This window comes from Centrocercus urophasianus, unplaced genomic scaffold, assembly GCF_019232065.1.
Source record: "Centrocercus urophasianus isolate 14NV4802_14NV808 unplaced genomic scaffold, USGS_Curo_1.0 seq_48, whole genome shotgun sequence".
Classification (NCBI taxonomy): Eukaryota; Metazoa; Chordata; class Aves; order Galliformes; family Phasianidae; genus Centrocercus; species Centrocercus urophasianus.
Window position 1 is genome coordinate 1649741 of NW_024885066.1, and position 16411 is coordinate 1666151.

The 16411-nt window shown below is 57.7% G+C and overlaps 1 protein-coding gene across 1 annotated transcript; it reads right to left on the minus strand.

Annotated features, from left to right (window-relative positions):
• Window positions 1-8749: 8749 nt before the first annotated feature.
• Window positions 8750-13130, minus strand: TENT5B (terminal nucleotidyltransferase 5B). Its single transcript, XM_042834676.1, has 2 exons — window positions 12775-13130; window positions 8750-10226 (listed from the first exon to the last, which is right to left on the minus strand). The coding sequence occupies exons 1-2, from the start codon at window positions 12943-12945 to the stop codon at window positions 9207-9209; spliced, it is 1191 nt and encodes a 396-aa protein (XP_042690610.1). The 5' UTR covers window positions 12946-13130; the 3' UTR covers window positions 8750-9206.
• Window positions 13131-16411: the final 3281 nt, after the last annotated feature.

A 16411-nucleotide genomic window follows, 5' to 3' on the forward strand; every position in this document is an offset into this window, starting at 1 on the left:
ATGGATGGATGGATGAATGGGGGGATGGAGGAGGGAGGGATGGATGGGTTATCTAGGGATGCGACCCCATGGGAATGGTTATAGGTTGCAGTTTGGGGTTTGTTTTGTCATTCTGGGTTGTTTTAGTGAGTCCTCATGAAATAAATGTCATAACACTGATTTGCCTCTTGGTTTTGGCTGAGTGAAGCTGTCATGTGGGGTGGTGATGTTCCCCTAGCACAGAATTGGGATTCTAACCCACACCTCCTGTGCCTATGTATGAGACGTGCAATGGGAACTGCTGTCAGTGCTGTGGGACAGGGACCAGGACACTGCAGGGACGGATGGCCACGGCTTTAAGCACACAGAGTCATGGACCCACATCCCTGCAGGAGCAGCCCCATATGGGGTGGGGTTTGGGGGGGCAGAGCTGTGGCCACCACTGCAGCATCACCTTCCCAGGTCGGGCTGTGCCCAGTGTTAGCAGATGGATGGGCAGCCCCCTGGGATGGGTTTCAGTCCAGGCTGGTGGGGTTTCCCCACATCCATGGGATGTGGGTAAGGAGAGCCAGAGGACGTGTGGATGGGGTGAAGCTGTATAACCCAGCGCCACCAACCCCTATGGAAACTTTTCCTGATGCCAGCACTGCCAGAGCCACCTGGCATGCATTTATCTTTCTCCTCTCCCTCCTGATAGGCAAAGCAAACTGCCTGCCCTGGCACCCGGCGCGCTGCTCCCCTGCTTTTACCCCCATGACCAAAGGCAGCGGTGCTGATAAACCCGCCCTGGGACCGGCTGGGTGCAATGCTCTGGGGGAGGTGCTGCAAAATCCTATATGGGAAGGGGGTGGGAGCTTTTTGGGGATGCGGTGATTCCTCTGTCCCATCCTGGAGGTCTCCCAGTGCTTACACATCCAGCTGGACCATGCTGAATCCATTCAGGGCAGCCCCTCTGCTCCCACCATTGCACCCTCTGCATCGGGTGGGGGGTGATAACCAGAAGAACAGATCCCCTTCCGCAGACACCACCTCAAAAAGCACCAAAAACCTTCCAAAGCAGCCCGCATCAACAGCTTTTATCCAACCAACAGGGCCTGGCTGTGTGGATATGGAGCCGTGGGCACAAACCCCGGGGCACCACAGCTCCATGCAGCCATGGTCAACACAGGAACAAAGGGAGGTGAGCAGCTGGGAACGTCCTTTGCCAGTCCCAGGGACATTAAACAAAGCCCAGAGACCATTGTCCCTTTGTCAGCCCTGCAGGTCAGCGGGGGTTTGATCTGCAGCGCGGGGCGGCGGATGGAACGATCCCTGCTGAGCTTTGGGGTAGTTCTGCTCCTTCCATCTGATGGGCACCGCGAGCCCCCAAATGCTGTGTCTGTTGTTGGGGGCTGAAATGAGGCTCGGTGCACAACCCCCCCTCGTGCAATTAACATCACGGGGTCTCTTGGCCCAGTGCAATGAGCGCAGCATTGCATTCAGGGTGGCAGGTTGCATTCATGCATGCAGGGTGGCTTGTGCATTCTAGAAATCATCTGCTGAGCCTTATAATTGCAGCATAAAGCAGAGCTGTTTTAACGTGCCATCTCCCTCTCCTAGGCTCTCCTGATAACCCCGAAGTTACGCACATAAATAACGCTGAAAGGCTGTAATCTCCTGCACTGCACCCACAGCCCGTGCTGGGAGAAAGCAGCCGGGACACAAAGGTTGCAGTAATCTTGAAATACTCGAAGAACAGGGCATGGCCAGATGGATTTATTACCTGCCATCACATTCTGCTCCAGCTGAGGCCGGTGAGCCCAGAGCAAACACTGCACTGCCATGGCCACTCCTTCCCTGCCCTGTCAGCCCCTTATCGCTGCTGCTTTCCAGGTTTGGGGTTTTCCTGGCGCCTTTTGCGAGCAGCGTTTCAGGATTTGCAAAGCTTTCAGGGCATGGAGCAGAACCTGCATCCCGCACTCCACGGTCCACGTGCTGGTGTGTCCCAAGCCCTGGATGCAGGAGAGGCAGATCACCCTCAGCTTGGGTGCAGAGGGACGTGCTGGAGCACAGGGTGCATGCACACAGCTCCTTATCTCACCTGTCCATTCTGCAGCGCTGCGCACGCTGGCTGGCACGTGGCACCAGCACATGGCACCAGCACATGGCACCAGCACATGGCACTGCCACAGCAGCCTCCTGGAGCCATGTCTGCTGGAGAGGAGCAGATGGGTGTCACAAAGAGCTCCTCGTTACTTCCTTTTTCCAGCCCGTCTCCTGTGATGGGACAATTAGTGTCTTCCCAAGGCTTGACACATGGCGTGGGGACTCCCAGAGCTGCCCAGGCCGGTTTGGGAGGGAGTTGTGTCCCTGCTGTCCCCATGCTGGATCTCTGGATCGTGGTGGGCTGGGGGCATCCCCTGGCCTGGCAGCCTGATGGATGATGGATCAGCCCTGGGCTCAGAGGATGAGGCATTGTGGCACATCTGTGCTGACAGAGCTGCTGGGGCTGGCAGGATGAGGCAGGAGGGAAAAGGGCCGTGAGTTCTGCACCCCTTCCCAACACCCAGATTTCATGCTGCCACTTGGGCTGTGCCTGGCAGCACCCTGGGCTCCCCATTTTGCCTTGAATTACAGCCATCTAGGCTGATGTCTCAGACACCCCAGAGGTGACAGCCACGGTTCAGGGCATCCTTTAAAGCTCCAGGCTGCTAAATACCCTCCCAATCAATAAGAGAGCAGCTGGAAGTTGTCATCCAGAAATCACACAGCAGAACAGACTCCTTAATCCTTCCCGAAGGCTCTGTGAGGTGGACCTGCACACCTGGGCAGAAACCAAGGGAAGAACACGGGGAGAGACCCCAGTGCGTGTCCTGCAGCAAAGGGAAACCCACAGCAATGGTCTCAGTGCTGTCCTGTCCCATAGCCAAGTGCTCCCTGGAAACAGCCCTGGACAACGCTGCAGGACACGCTGCTCATCGAGCTGGAGTGGCTCCAGGCTGAATCCAGGCTCTGCTCCACGTGGGAGAGACACAAAACATTTGTCTTCTTGTCGCCCCATCCCGCCTCACCGCTTCCCCACGCTGCAGCCCCCGCGCATCCCCCTGAGAGCATCCTGCTCAGGCACTGCTCCATCCCTGTGCCCCATCCTCTGCACACACACCAGCACACCCACACCACATCCCCAGCACAGCTCCAGCTTCCCCCCACCAGGCAGCTGCCCACGGGGCCTTGCTGACCCCCAAGTGGGGCAGGCACAGAGCGATGGACTTCTTCGAACTGTGGTCTGCTGAAGCTCAGGGCTGTTTGGGGCTGGGGACAGGAGGTGTTGGGGATTTGCAGCGGCTGGGCACGCTGTGGGAGCCCAACACAGTGCCATGTGCAGGCAGATGTGCCACACAGCTGGGAACCACTGGGGATGTGCACTGGAATCCCAGTCCTGCTCCAGGTGCGCTCAGTGCTGGGCTGTGTGATGCTGGAGCACAGCCCCAGGCTGTGAGGGGCAGAGGCTGCACTGTCTCTGTCACCATCTCCTCTGCTGCTGCTTTCAGTATCTGGAAGCTCCTGCTGATGGCTCTGTGAAGAAGAAACCCTTGAGCAGCAATCAAACAGAAAGAAAACCCCACAGCCCCGTGTTGCAGCGTTGTGCAACTCCAGGCCCTGTGTCCCCCAGCCCCAAGCATCCCTTCTGCCTCAATCAGGGCTTTATTTCAGCTTATCTGATACACACACGTGGGCAATTCTCCTTTCCCAGCACAGATGCAGATCGCTGGGCCTCAGTGCAGCAGTGAGAAACCCCTCCACAAAAGGGAATGACGCCCTGGATGCTGACATGGACAGGTTGCAGCCGCCCGTCCCGCTGTGGCAGAGGAGGGGCAGGGGAAGAAACTGGCTCGACTCGCTGTGCTGACGATGAAAAAGGGTGGCTGGTTACTAAGTGGCACGTTAACATCACGTCCAGCCTGGAAGGAATGCACCCAGGATTCATTAGGGGTGCTGTCTTAGGTGAGTCACGCCGCGGCCATGCGGATTTAGGCAGGATGGAGCTGTAATTGTGCAGGAGGGGAAGGGATGCTTGGTGTAATCGTTCTGGGTGCTGCAGGGAGAGGCAGGAGGGCCGTCGGGGTGTGATGCAGCCACCCTTCATTAAAACAGCAGGCTGAAATGTAGGGCACAGCGATGCCGTGGGGAGCGCTGCGTGCTGATGGCGCTGGGAAGGCAGGGTGACACCGCTCCTGTTGGAATAGGGGCTTGGGAGCAGTGAGATAAGCAGGGTAAACATTGCTGTGGTGGCAGCACGGGGGCAGGGATCAGCCAGCCTGGATGGGTGGGCAAAGATGTCCTCATCAGAGAGATGCCCCATCCACAAAGCGAAGGGAAATGTCACTCCCTGGGCAGGAAGGGGAGGCGGGGACGGCCCTTCAGCTCTGAGATGCTGGGAAGGGGATGTGAGCCCTAGAGGTGAGAGGGCACCTTGTGCTTTGTGTGGGCTGTTATCTGCCTCCATGTACATCACCAGGCACAACTCCTGAACCACGCTCCCACCTAAAGGCCCTCTGCTCTGCTGGGCACCACCCAGCAAACCTTCAGCACCTCCGGAGGATGCACCAGGTTTTCCAAGCACGAAACCCCTTTTACTGCCAGAGTTGGACTCAGGGATCCATATGGGTCTTTTCTAAGTTGGGATATTCTATGGTTCTACTGGGGACGGTGGGTTTGTGAGTGCACATGGGGAGCTGGGCTGGTGTGTGCAAGCAGCTCCACACCACTGATCTCACCTCGATGCGCTCAGGAGAGAAGGGGACAACCTCCATTCCCAACTCTGAGCAGTTTGCCGCGAGCTGAGGTGCGCAGAAACCCCATCTGCGATCCTTCAGCTCCGGGGCCGGCAGGTGAGACAGCAGAGCAGCACGAGCTGCGCGCCGCGCCTTCCTCCCCACTTGTGAGCACTCCCCTGGGCTCAGCCTGCCCGGCCCCAGCCCGTGCCACCCAGCTCAGCGCCGTCCCGGCCCCGCTGCCCTCCCGGTATGCACGTATCAATGAAGCATTTGTCTCGTGCTTGGCACCAGGCGTCAAAGCGCGAGGGTCCGTGCACTGGATCGCCTAAACACAGCTATAAATGGAAAGAGGAGCCGCACAGACAGGCTGTTCTCTCAGCCGGCATGAGCTCAAATAGCACAGTTAACACCCGCGCTGCCCGAGGACATGCAGGAGCTCCAAAATCCTGGAGGTGGCCGAACTGCTGCCTAAACCCAGCCCAAACCCAGCCCAAACCCAGCCTGAGCCTGGCCCTAAGCCAGCCTGAACCCAGCCCAAACTCAACCCAGCCCAAACTCAGCCTGAATCCAATCCATCCCCAGCCCATCCCCAACCCAGCCCACACCCAGCCCCAGCCCAGCCCAAATTCAACCCAAACTCATCCCCAACCCAACCCAAACTCAGCCCAAATCCATCCCCAACCCATCCCCAACCCAACCCAACCCAAACCCAGCCCCAACCCGAACCCAGCCGCCAGCAGACACAGGGATGGTGCTCAGAGCAGAGCAGATTAAGGACAGCTGAAAGGTGGGAGCAAGATGCTTCTTGCACTCTGGAAACCTGAGACAAATTCCTCCCGTTCCTCCAAGCCCGGGGCTTGGCCAGACCTGCTTCCAGGAAAAGGGCTGAGGCTGTGAGCACTGCGCTGTGCCCAGGGGGCCTGAGCTGCCTGGGAGCAGCACCAGTTGCAGGCCTGGGTTGGCAGCAACTGATGACCCTTAAGGTCCCTTTCAACCCATGCAATTCTATGGTAGTGGGGCCACGAAGCTGCGGGATGAGTGCAGCTTTGGGCACGTAGAGGCACCACCATGCAATGCTCCATGTGCAGATCTCAGCAAGCTCTCCCTTGTCAGTCACTCAGAGCATCACAGCAAGGGTGCAAAACCAGGAGGAGAACCACGAGCCGTGCAAAGCAGAGAAACCCCAACAGCCAAACTACTCTGTGCTCCCATTTGTGAGCAGGGAAGTGAAGCAGCACTCAGCCAACCCTGGCTCTGGGGGGGGGGGCACCCAACACACCAGCCCAAACCCACTTTTTCCATCACCCCCCCCCCCAAAACAAAAAAAAAAAAAAAAAAAAAAAAAAGACAGATACAGGCTGCAAGGGGCAAAAAAATAAATAAAGACAGATGTGGTTTTATTGGACAATTAACAAAAGAGAGCTCCGAATGCGGGTTGGTAAACATTTCCTTTCTGCTTACAGCTAGTACTTTCCACTCGCGTCCTTTTGTGCCTCCTGATCCGCCCCAACAATGACAGCCGGTGCTGTCAGGGCTTTTGCTGCCACGCTCAGGGTCACAGCAGCAGCCGACAGACCTGGCAGATATTTTCAGGCCCAGCAGATGCTCAGGGAAGGCAGCTCGGTGCCAACAAGGAGAAATCAGCCCACACAGAGCAGCTCTGCTCCCACCTGAGCGGCTGCTGGGCGCAATCCCTGCTCCAGCCCAGGGCTGATGTCAGAGAGGAGCTCACAGCCCCACAACTGCCAGGGTTTGGAGAAGCAGAGCCAGCAAGTCTGTCCCAAACAAGGACTGGCATGTTGTCAGCACGATTGTTGCGGTGGAACCAGAACTGCCTGTAGCTCTGCGAGGGGAAATGAAACTGCAGCTCCGGCTGGAGGGCAGCCAGGCAACGAGGAGCTCACACCCAGCTCCCAGCCACCACCAGGAACCTGGCTGGGCACAGGGCTTCGCTAGAGAATGAGCCCCCCCGGCTTCCCAGCCCTGCCATCCCGAGGGGAAACACCTTGCTGCAGGGTGCTGCCCCAAACACAGCATTACAGCAGAGGAGCAACGTGGTGCTGGTGACCACGGGCACGGGATGCTACTCATGAGAAGGCAGGAGCAGCAGGGAGGGTCACCCAGCATCATCCCATGGGAGCCCAGATGGTGACCAAAGAGCAGAACACCGATGGGACCACCAGGAACAGGGAGCAGCAATGAGCAGGACCCCCATGAGACATCATTACAAACAGAAAGCTCCCAGCTGTGTGCCACCAGGCTTCGGGACAGAGAGCCCAGAGCAGAGGGGGACAGAGGGAGAATCAGGAGCCCACAGCTGCTCCAGACCAGCAATCTGTTCTGGTTCTTACTGGTAAGGACAGCAGCAGTACCACCACCCTGCCCTGATAGATAAGCAAATAAAAAAACCCAACAGATTTGAATACACTGTATTTATTTTTAAACAGATTCTAAAGAATCTAGTGAATCTATGTCAAGCCCATCGCATGACAAGTGATACAGGTGTAGGAAAAAAAAACACTTAAAACAAAATCAAGCGCCATTCAAGCTACTGGAATCTTCCCAATGCCCCCTCACAGGAGGCAGCACAGTATCACTGCAAGGTCTAGAAAATTCAGATTCAACCCATTCATAAGAGTCCCACCACACGCACTCCGCAAACCAAAAGTGCAATCTCAACGTAAGTCGAGCTGTCAGCTGTAGGGAAACACATCTGCAATAGGGAGGGGGGAGAAAAAACATCTCAGTTTAGTGCATCTCTGTTTCTGTGGGTAGGGAGTAAGGAGCCTGTAAGAATGAAGAGAAGCATGCTACATGTCGTGGAGCTTGAAATGGGAGATGGTGGTCAGGATCTCGAAGCCAGCCTTGGAACAGCTTTGCACGGAGCAGAGCACCAAGCAGTTTGCAGGCTGCTGGTGAGCTGTGCCTACGAAAGCAAAGCTGCCCTGTGGGAAAGCCACAGTGACACCAGTGCTCCTCCATGGGATTTGCTGGGCAGGAAGCAAAGCTGCACCGATGGGAAGCTTGGTTAATTGGTATGAAGCGCAAGGAGCCCCCGGTGGCATCCCCACCCTGCATCACCCCTGCCCCCAAAGAAGGCAGCCATCTGGCTAGACACAGTCCAAGTATCTAGACTTTATTTAGCACGTCTGCCCGCCTGGTACAGTCGTCACAGGAACACAAATGAGTTAGTAGAGATACTGAGCCTCAGAGGGAGCACCCAGCTGCCTTCCCACTGCCCCCATCCACGCACAGACAGCCTGAGATGATGCTCGGTGAGAAGGGGCAGCTGAGGGAAAGGCTCTGCACACCCTACAGATGCACCCCGGGGCCCTCAAGACACAATAGGGTTTGTTTGGAAGACAGAATTTCTCCTAACACCAACCACCCCTCACGTGGGACCCCAGGAGCTCAGCTTCTAAGCTAGAGGATGAGTTCCAATGCTTCACACAGCCGGGATCACAGCAGCTGCTTCTGAACAGGACCTGCCCCAAAGTGGAGGAGGATCAGGGTGCTGGGAGAGGGCTGTGCATCCCCCCCACCCCAAGGACACAGCCCCCACCGTGAGATAACAGCCTCCTGAACGCGTTGTGCTTCAAGGACAAGCCTGCTCTTCCCACAGAGCCCCAAACGTGATGCCAAGAAAAGCAGCATTGCCAATTCCCCTAGAAAACACAGCACCTTGCACAGCCTGGGGCTCCCACACCGATCTGCATCATCCTCCATGGACAAATTCACCTTTAGGCACTACAGGATGGGGAATTTCAGTCAACCCACACGGGGGGGGGGGGGGGGGGGGGGGGGGGGGGGGGGGGGGCAGGCAGTCAATCCAAGCCAGAACCCCGGTGACACGTCGCTGCAATCCCACTCTCCCTCCAGCAAGGCTACTAGAAATGATCTCACGACCCTCCCCCCCACCCCCCATACAACAGAAACATTTTCCACGCAGGACATCCCCTCTTCGAGCTCTCGGGATGTCAACCCCTGCAAAAAATATATATCTATGTATCAGGTTTACAGTACAGTTGTGTTTATATTGTTACAGGCACTTAAACAGGATTCTTTGGTCCGTTCACAGGAATTAGCCACTCTGGCTTCTCTCATCAGAAACCACAAGTCTGCACACACCCCATAACACCCCCTGCACTAAAAAAAAAAAAAAGAAAAAAAAAGGAAAAAAGATTCAGATCCATGTCAGGGCAGTGCAGATCTACCTCACCGGAACTCTACAATCTCCCCTCACACCCCCCCACCCCCCATTGCCTACAATAAATCTTCCCATCTGAGCTCCTGCAGCGCTGCGCGGCCCATCACAGCCTGCAGGCCTGGCTCTGACCACCCCAGCAGCAACACACGCTGGGGGGAGAGAGTGAAGTTTGCTTTTGTTGCAGTCCTAGGAAGGTCGCCCCCGCTCCTGGCTCCCCAAAATGAGGGAATACCTCGAGGGCAGCCCCCGAAGTTCATCCCAGCTCAGTTACAGGGCAGCCACGTCGGGTAGGATTGGTTGCAGGGCAGGAAGGGCTGCACGTGGGTCACGTAGTAGTTGACGTTGATCTCACTGATGTAAGGGGCTGGCTGGTAATAGCAGGTGACATTTGTGACCGTGGGGAGGATGTTCTGCTCGGCCAGGACCCTCACGGCCAGCGTGGCAATGAGGTTCAGGGTCTGCCTCCGCTCGTGTCCCATGAGGCAGACCGTGCTCTCATTGACCACCCGGTGGAGGGTCATCAGATAGTCATAACGTTTGTCCTCCATGCCCACGAAGTGGCTCTGCAGGTAGCACTCCAGCTTCCTCTGCTGCTCGCCGATGTCAGAAAAGTCTATGAAAAACCTGGAGCACATGTAACGCTGCAGAGCCTTCATATCCACCTCGGATTTGGGTTTGAAGCCCCTCACCAGGAGGTTGCAGTACTTCAGGAGCCCCCCGCCTCTGATCTCCTCCGGGTTCCGGGTGGCGATGACTCTGCTCCTCAGGTGCTCCATGGCCTCCTCAAAGTCCCCATACATGCTCTCCCCGGTGACCGTGGGGTGGAAGTTCTCAGCCATGGGGTTCTCCGAGCACTCCCCGAAGAGCAGAAGGGAATCCAGGATGATCTGAAAGGAATCCACGCTGAACTCAAACTGCCTCCTGAGAGAGTCCACGAATTTGAGCTCCACGTTCTTCCCGCTGTTGTTGGACAGCGAGATGAGGCTCCAGCGGTCGGTTTCGTTGCACACCTTCACCAGCTTCTGCACATAGGCTTCCTTCAGGGTCATGGGGGTGATCTTGTCTTTGTTGACCCCTTCGGGGAGGAAGTCGAGGAGGCAATCCATCACCACATCCTTCACCTGCTGGAAGACGTCTTCCGTCTTCAGATCCACCCCGAAGATGAGGTCGAGGTCTTTGTAGCCCAGCCCGCTGTCCTGGTGCAGCACGTGGCTGGCTGCCGAGCCGTTCAGCCTCACGTTGTGCACCACGATCCCCTTCTTCTCCAGGCGACTGCGGACAACCTGAGGGATAAAGAGAGCGGAGGTGAGAAGCGAGCGCCTGTTCCCAGGACAGCGCTGAGATCCGCTCCCCACGCTTATATGGGTCGCTCCAGTGCAAGGAAGCAAAATAAAGAGCTAACCCAGCAGAAATAGGTCGCTCTGGGAGACCCACCCCTGGCACAGCTCTGGACGCCTCCCCCACTCTTCCTCACGTCAGAGGGTCTCCCATCACATCCGTGTGCCCTCCCCTCCCCGCCATCCCAGCCGCTCCTGGGCAGCAGGCTCTGCTCCTTGGGGCTGCAGCCCCAGCCGTCCCCAGGTTCCCCCCAAAGGGCTCTGGGGAGGAGCGGCTGCCGTCCCTGCTGATCTCATCAGAGCTGCTCACTCATTTCGGCCATCCCCTTTTAACTGTCAAGATTAATTAGAGGCAAATCAAGATGCCAGAAGCACTCAAAAGCCCTGGCCAGGTGTATGCAAGTTCGTGTCCTAACTAGTAAGTGTATCCTAACAATTTCCAGTGTGTCAGAGCTTCGTGCTGAACTTGGCGTGCTATCAAGCACAGGAGGCAGCTTTCATCTGACGGGTGTTACTCCAGCAATGTCAATGCTCAGCCCTGGCACACCCACCCGTACCTGCAGAGCTTTGTTCATTGAGTACGAGGCTGAATCATTTGCCTGATTACTTAACAGGCAGCAGGCTGGAATCACCTTAAGACCATACAATAAACCGCCACGGACACGGCCTGTCATTTAACAGAGCTCACAGATCTCGGGAAGGCAGGATGAGCTGCTGCAGGAAGATGCAAACCTCACCCCCCTCCATCCCTTTCATTTCTCCTTCCTGCAATTACAGAGCCCTGCAAACCTCCGCCTGCTCACCTGGTGCTGGACGTGAGGAGCCAGCTTGGAAGAGCCCAGCGTTGGGGTACAGACAAGCCGTTACCCCAGCAGGGCACCCCATTCTCCCAGGGACACCCACGTGTTGCAGCTCTGTCCTTTGGTTTAGAAGCAGCACCGGGGTGAAGGACCACAGCGAGATAGCGAGCTGCGCTGACCCTGAGCTGCCCTTGCAGGGAGACAGGCTTGGAAAAAATGCTCCTACAACCGTCCTAAAACTTGTTAAACCCCAAGCCCTGCAGGCTGCTCGGTGCCCTGATGCAGCTACAATGCTGGCATTTCCCCATTGCTCTCTGACATTAGGAACTGCTGCTCAGGCTGGAGATGTGCCCGGGCTCAATGCCAGCCCCACGGCAACGGTCACATGCTGGGCAACAGTTAACCAGGGAGCTACTCGCCGTCGGAAGTCCCAAGTCCCCACCAGCATATGAACACATCTGTCCTCTAAAAGAGGAATTCACTCCTAAAATCCAGGAGTGGTTTATCTACGGAGCAGCTGCCAGAGAGCTGAACCCACCATGAGCTCCCTATTGCTGCAGGTGATGGTGGACGAGCCACGCGCACTGCCAGCACTGCTGCTCTGTGGGGCTCAGTGCGAGGTGAGAAACAGATCACAGAGAGACCAAAGCAGAGCTGGGGGAAGGTCTCCTTCCTGTTTTAACTTCCCAGACACAAGCCAAGGATGGCTGCTCAATCCTACACTGAATCTGTGGGCTACAGAGCTCCAGCCCCACAACCGAGGCCCTGGACTGGGGGCTGACAGCTCTGCTAAGCATTGAGGGGGGAACAACCCCACCCTGACCCCAAAGCCTCAGCGCTGAGCAGACCCCCCCCAAGGACAGGAGGCTCCAGTAGGGGCAGGAATGTGCTTTTCCCCATAGGGGCAGATATTTGGAGGGTTACACGGCTGCTGACCTGCTTCCCAAACCTGCACCTCACCTCCACTGCGGTTGAGTTAATTGGTTCTGACAGGCAGGCAGCCCTACCCCAACCCTACCTGCTGCTCCCCACTGTCAACGAGTGCCTTTCTGGTTACTCCTCGGAATTACTCAGCCCCAAACACCGCGGGAAGGAGCTCGAGCAGCATCCCTTTGGGACACAGCTATATTAGGGGTGCTCCAGCACTGCCCCGACTCCATAGCAGCTCATTGGGCCGCACGCAGCAGCTCAAAAACACAAAGACATCGGGAAAAGAAGGAAACCAGCACAGAACCACAGCGGGGCAGCCGGGGGGCGGCATCCATCCATCGAGCTCCGAACGCAGCAGCAGCAGCCGCTGTGCTGGGAGAGCCGGCCGGGGTTCGGCTTCGCGAATCTCCTTTGTAATTAGAAGCCAACATGCCCGATTTTACATTTGATGAGTCATTACCGAAGAATGAAGTTGCCTCCCAAACATGAATATGCATCAGCTTATTTGAACTACGCTGTCAGTTTAATATTAAACACGGTTATGACTTTATGGTTAAACCAACAGAACTCTGGAATCGGAACGAGAGCCCCGTGCGGACCGGGGGCAGCGCCACGTGCGGGGCACACAGACGGGGGGGGGAGGAGGGGGAACCTCCGGGAGCGCAGTGCGGGGCTCCTCCCACTCCCCCCCTCCCCCCCCATCTCCCACCCCCCCGGGACCGCGGCAGAAGCCCAAAAGCCCCCCGGCGCCGCCCGGTTCTCACCTGCACGATGGTTCGGGGCTTCACGGACAGCGTCGGGAAGTTGCCTCGGCCGTGGATGGGGACGGTCTCGCCCAAGATCTGGTCCAACCGCTGCACCTGCTCCCATGTCAGCACGCTGAAGCGCTCCCCGGTGCGCTGCTCCGAGCAGCCTGCAGCCTCCGCCGCCAGCATCGCCCCGCCGGCAGCTCCCCCCGGAAGCGATGCGGAAAACAGCCGGAAATACCGGGCTGGGGGGTGGTGGTGATGGGGGGGAAGAAGGGAAGAAAAAAAAAAACCAAAAAAAAACTAAGCCGGTGCCGAGCGGGGGGAGCTGCGGGCGGAGGCGGACCCCGGGGGGCGCTGCAGGGAACCGTTCCGCGCCGCTGCGCTCCCGCCCGCCGCCGGCTGCGCTCAGCACTGCGCTCGCCCGCGCCCCGCCGCCCCTTTATATAGGAGCCCCGCCGCGCCCCCATTGGCCCGGCCCCGCCGCCAATCGCTGCCGGGTCTCGCAGCCCCTCCTGCGCTCTGATTGGTGAAGAGGGAAGGTCGGGGCTAGACGGAGCGCCAATCGGAACAAGAGGAAAAGGAAAGAGGCGGGGTAAAGAGAGAGGGGGCGGGGCTCCGGCGGCTTGCCCCGCCCTCTGGCACGGCCTGCGGCGTGGAGGGATCCTGGCGGTTTAAAGGGACCGCGCCCGGGAGCGGCGGCTGTGGGGACACCCAGACGTGACACTTGGGATACCGCACTGATGTCCCGCTGGTGGCTCATTCACACCCCACTCGTGTCCCATTGATGCTCTGCTGATATTCCATTGACTTTCCATTGGCATCTGTTGATGTTCCCTTGATGCTGAATGGATGCCCCTTACGCACCCTGTTGGCATTCCACTGATGTCCTTTTGATGTTCCATTCATGTCCCATCGATACCACATTGGTGCTCCATTAACATCCCTTTCATGTCCTACTGGCATCCCATTCATGACCCATTGATACCCAGTTGACACCACATTGATACCCTACTAGTGTCACCTTGATACCTGCTTGACATCCCACTGATGCCCCACTGATGCCCCATTGATACACCACCCACGGATGCCCAATTGATAACCAAATTGATGCCCCATTGGTTTCCCATCATGGAACCCACAAGGTCAGGTGCTGCTACTGCACCCTGGGAGCCCGAACCCCAGTGCGTGTCCCACTGCTGTTTTCTCCTAAGAGATTCCCCAGCCCTGGGGTCTCCCTCAGAGCCCATCTCCACATCAGCACACTGCTCTCCCATTGGACAGTGGAGATCTCCCTGTGGGTATCAAGCTCTGCTGCTGCTGATGCCCAGTGTGTGTGTAATTGGGGCAGCTGCCAGCAGGGCGTCACCAAAGCAGGACACGGCCCGTGTGCCACGTGTGTGCCAGGGTGCTGGATGGTTCCTTGGAAAGCCACAAAGCCGTTGTGCAAAAGGAGGTGAAGGATAGGGCAGATGTTCAACATGTGGGGCAGCCAGGACTGGGCTCAGAGTGCGCCCCATAACACCCCGAGGGATGCCCACAGCTGCTGGGGGATCGTGGGGTTGGGCTGGGTGTGCTGGGTGAACCCTGAGGCAGGAGCACTGCGAGGCCAGCAGGCAGCTGCAGGCTGTGGGGTGCAGGCTGTGGGGTGCAGGGAGTGAAAGCAGTTTTCCATGGAAATCTGCAAATATTGCTGTTGCAAAACCCCTTTGGTGGCACCGGCAGAAGAGCTTCATCAGGAAGTTTCCTAAGAGGCTGATGGACGAGTCAAAGTGCTTAGGAAATCAGGAGAGCATCCCCTCCCTCCCTTGTTTTCCATGTCCCATCTCCCATATGCAGCGTCCCACCTTCCCTGTCCCAGTTCCCATGTCCCCCGTTCCACGTCTCATGCCCCACACCCCACATCCTATTTCCCCTGTGTTGAGCCCCCAGTGCCGGGTGCCTGGGCAGTGGCCGTGCCCTGTGATGCCGTGGGGCGCACTTCAGGGCCCGGCAGCACTGAGCTGAGCACCCACTCCTGGACTCCAAACCGTGGCACTGGGGCGCCCTGGCAGAATCCCTTGGCATATGGCTCAGGAGTTGGGCACAGGGGACTGCAGTGAGCAGCGCCCCGTTGGGGGCTCTTTCCCAGCCCCTGTTGGATGCTCGTCTGCAGACTGGGTGCAGGGCTGGGGAGGAACCGAGCCAGGCTGGGAGGGAACAGCCCAACCGAGGGGTCAGGAGAGGCCTTGGGGACACCCTGGCTGCGTGGGACCGACTGCTGCCCGCCTGCCATTGCGCAGGTGAGCCGCCTCCCTGAGCAAGCAGCAGGGAGCAGGCCCTGCTCCAGAGCCACCGACGTCACCAAGCGTCACCCCAGGCAGCAGCAACGCTCCCTCGTGCATGGCAGAAGTCCCCATGCGTGCACTGCCTGCCCCCTGGCACCCGGCCCCATGCATGCCTGGTGTCCCCATGCCACACACCAGCTGTCTCTGCATGCACGGCGCTGTCTCTGTGCATGCACACGTGCCACCATCCCCACGCAGGTGCCAGCTGTCTCCAGGTGCTCACCTGTTGTCCCTACACAAACAGGCCACCATCCCCACGCTGTCCCCGTGCACATGTCTGTGCCTGCTGTGGATTTAGGAGGTGGATCTCAGCTGTGTCTGCAACCTCCCTCGGCAAACAGCTCCGAGCTGCCTCCTGCTTGCACCATTTGTGCAGTTGTGGCACTGCTGGAACCCTGCAGCTCCCAGAGCACTGCTTTGTCCCCAGGGGAGCTGTGAGGATGGGGAAGGTGGAGCTGTGAGGGGAGGACAAGGTGAGGATGAGGAGGATGAGGTGAAAATGGGGTGGAGGTGAGGGTGAGGAGGATGATGTGGTGAGGAAGAAGAGGACAAGGTGAGGATGAGAAGAATGAGATGAGGATGAGGAGGACAAGGTGAGGATAAGGAGGAAGGGGTGAGGAGGAGGAAGGCAATGTAAGGATGAGGATGATGAGATGAGGATGGGAAAGAGGAGGTGAGGACAAGGAGGATGTGGTGAGGATGAGGATGATGAGGTGGTGAGGAGGAGGTGAGGAGGAGGAGGAGGGGAGGACAAGGAGGATGAGGTGGTGAAGATGAGGAGGACAAGGTGAGGATGAGGAGGTGGTGAGTATGAGGAGAAAGAGGTGAGGATGAGGAAGACAAGGTAAGGATGAGGAGGATGAAGTGAGCGTGAGGAGAATGAGGTGAAGATAAGGAGGATGAGGTGAGGATGAGGAGGAAGAGGAGGTGAGGATGAAGAGGACAAGGTGAGGATGAGAAGAATGAGATGAGGAGGAGTAGGAGGTGGTGAGGATGAGGAGGAAGAGGAGGTAAGGGTGAGGAGAAGGGGAGGATGAGGAGGATGAAGTGGGGAGGACGAAAAGGACAAGATAAGGATGAGGAGGAGGGGAGGATGAGGAGGAGGAAGACCTTATCCCACCGAGGAGCTGCAGCAGAGTGCAGAGATGCCTGGCAACCCAGATAACGTGGGGCGGTGGGCGCTGCCCGCTTGGGCTGTGGGGGCAGAAGGAAGGGAGGAGGAGGGGTTGGTTGAGTCCAGGCTCATTCATCCCAAAAGCCGAAGGGAGGAGGAGGCGAAGGTCTGGGCAGAGGGTTTTGTGCAGCGGGTGGGGAAACTGAGGCAGGGG

Bases quoted from the DNA above. Each gene is read 5' to 3' on its own strand.
- TENT5B (XM_042834676.1), bottom strand. From the start codon at position 12,945: ATGCTGGCGGCGGAGGCTGCAGGCTGCTCGGAGCAGCGCACCGGGGAG. The intron at 10,227-12,774 runs GTGAGAACCGGG...TTTATCCCTCAG, and splicing joins AGCCCCGAACCATCGTGCAG to GTTGTCCGCAGTCGCCTGGA.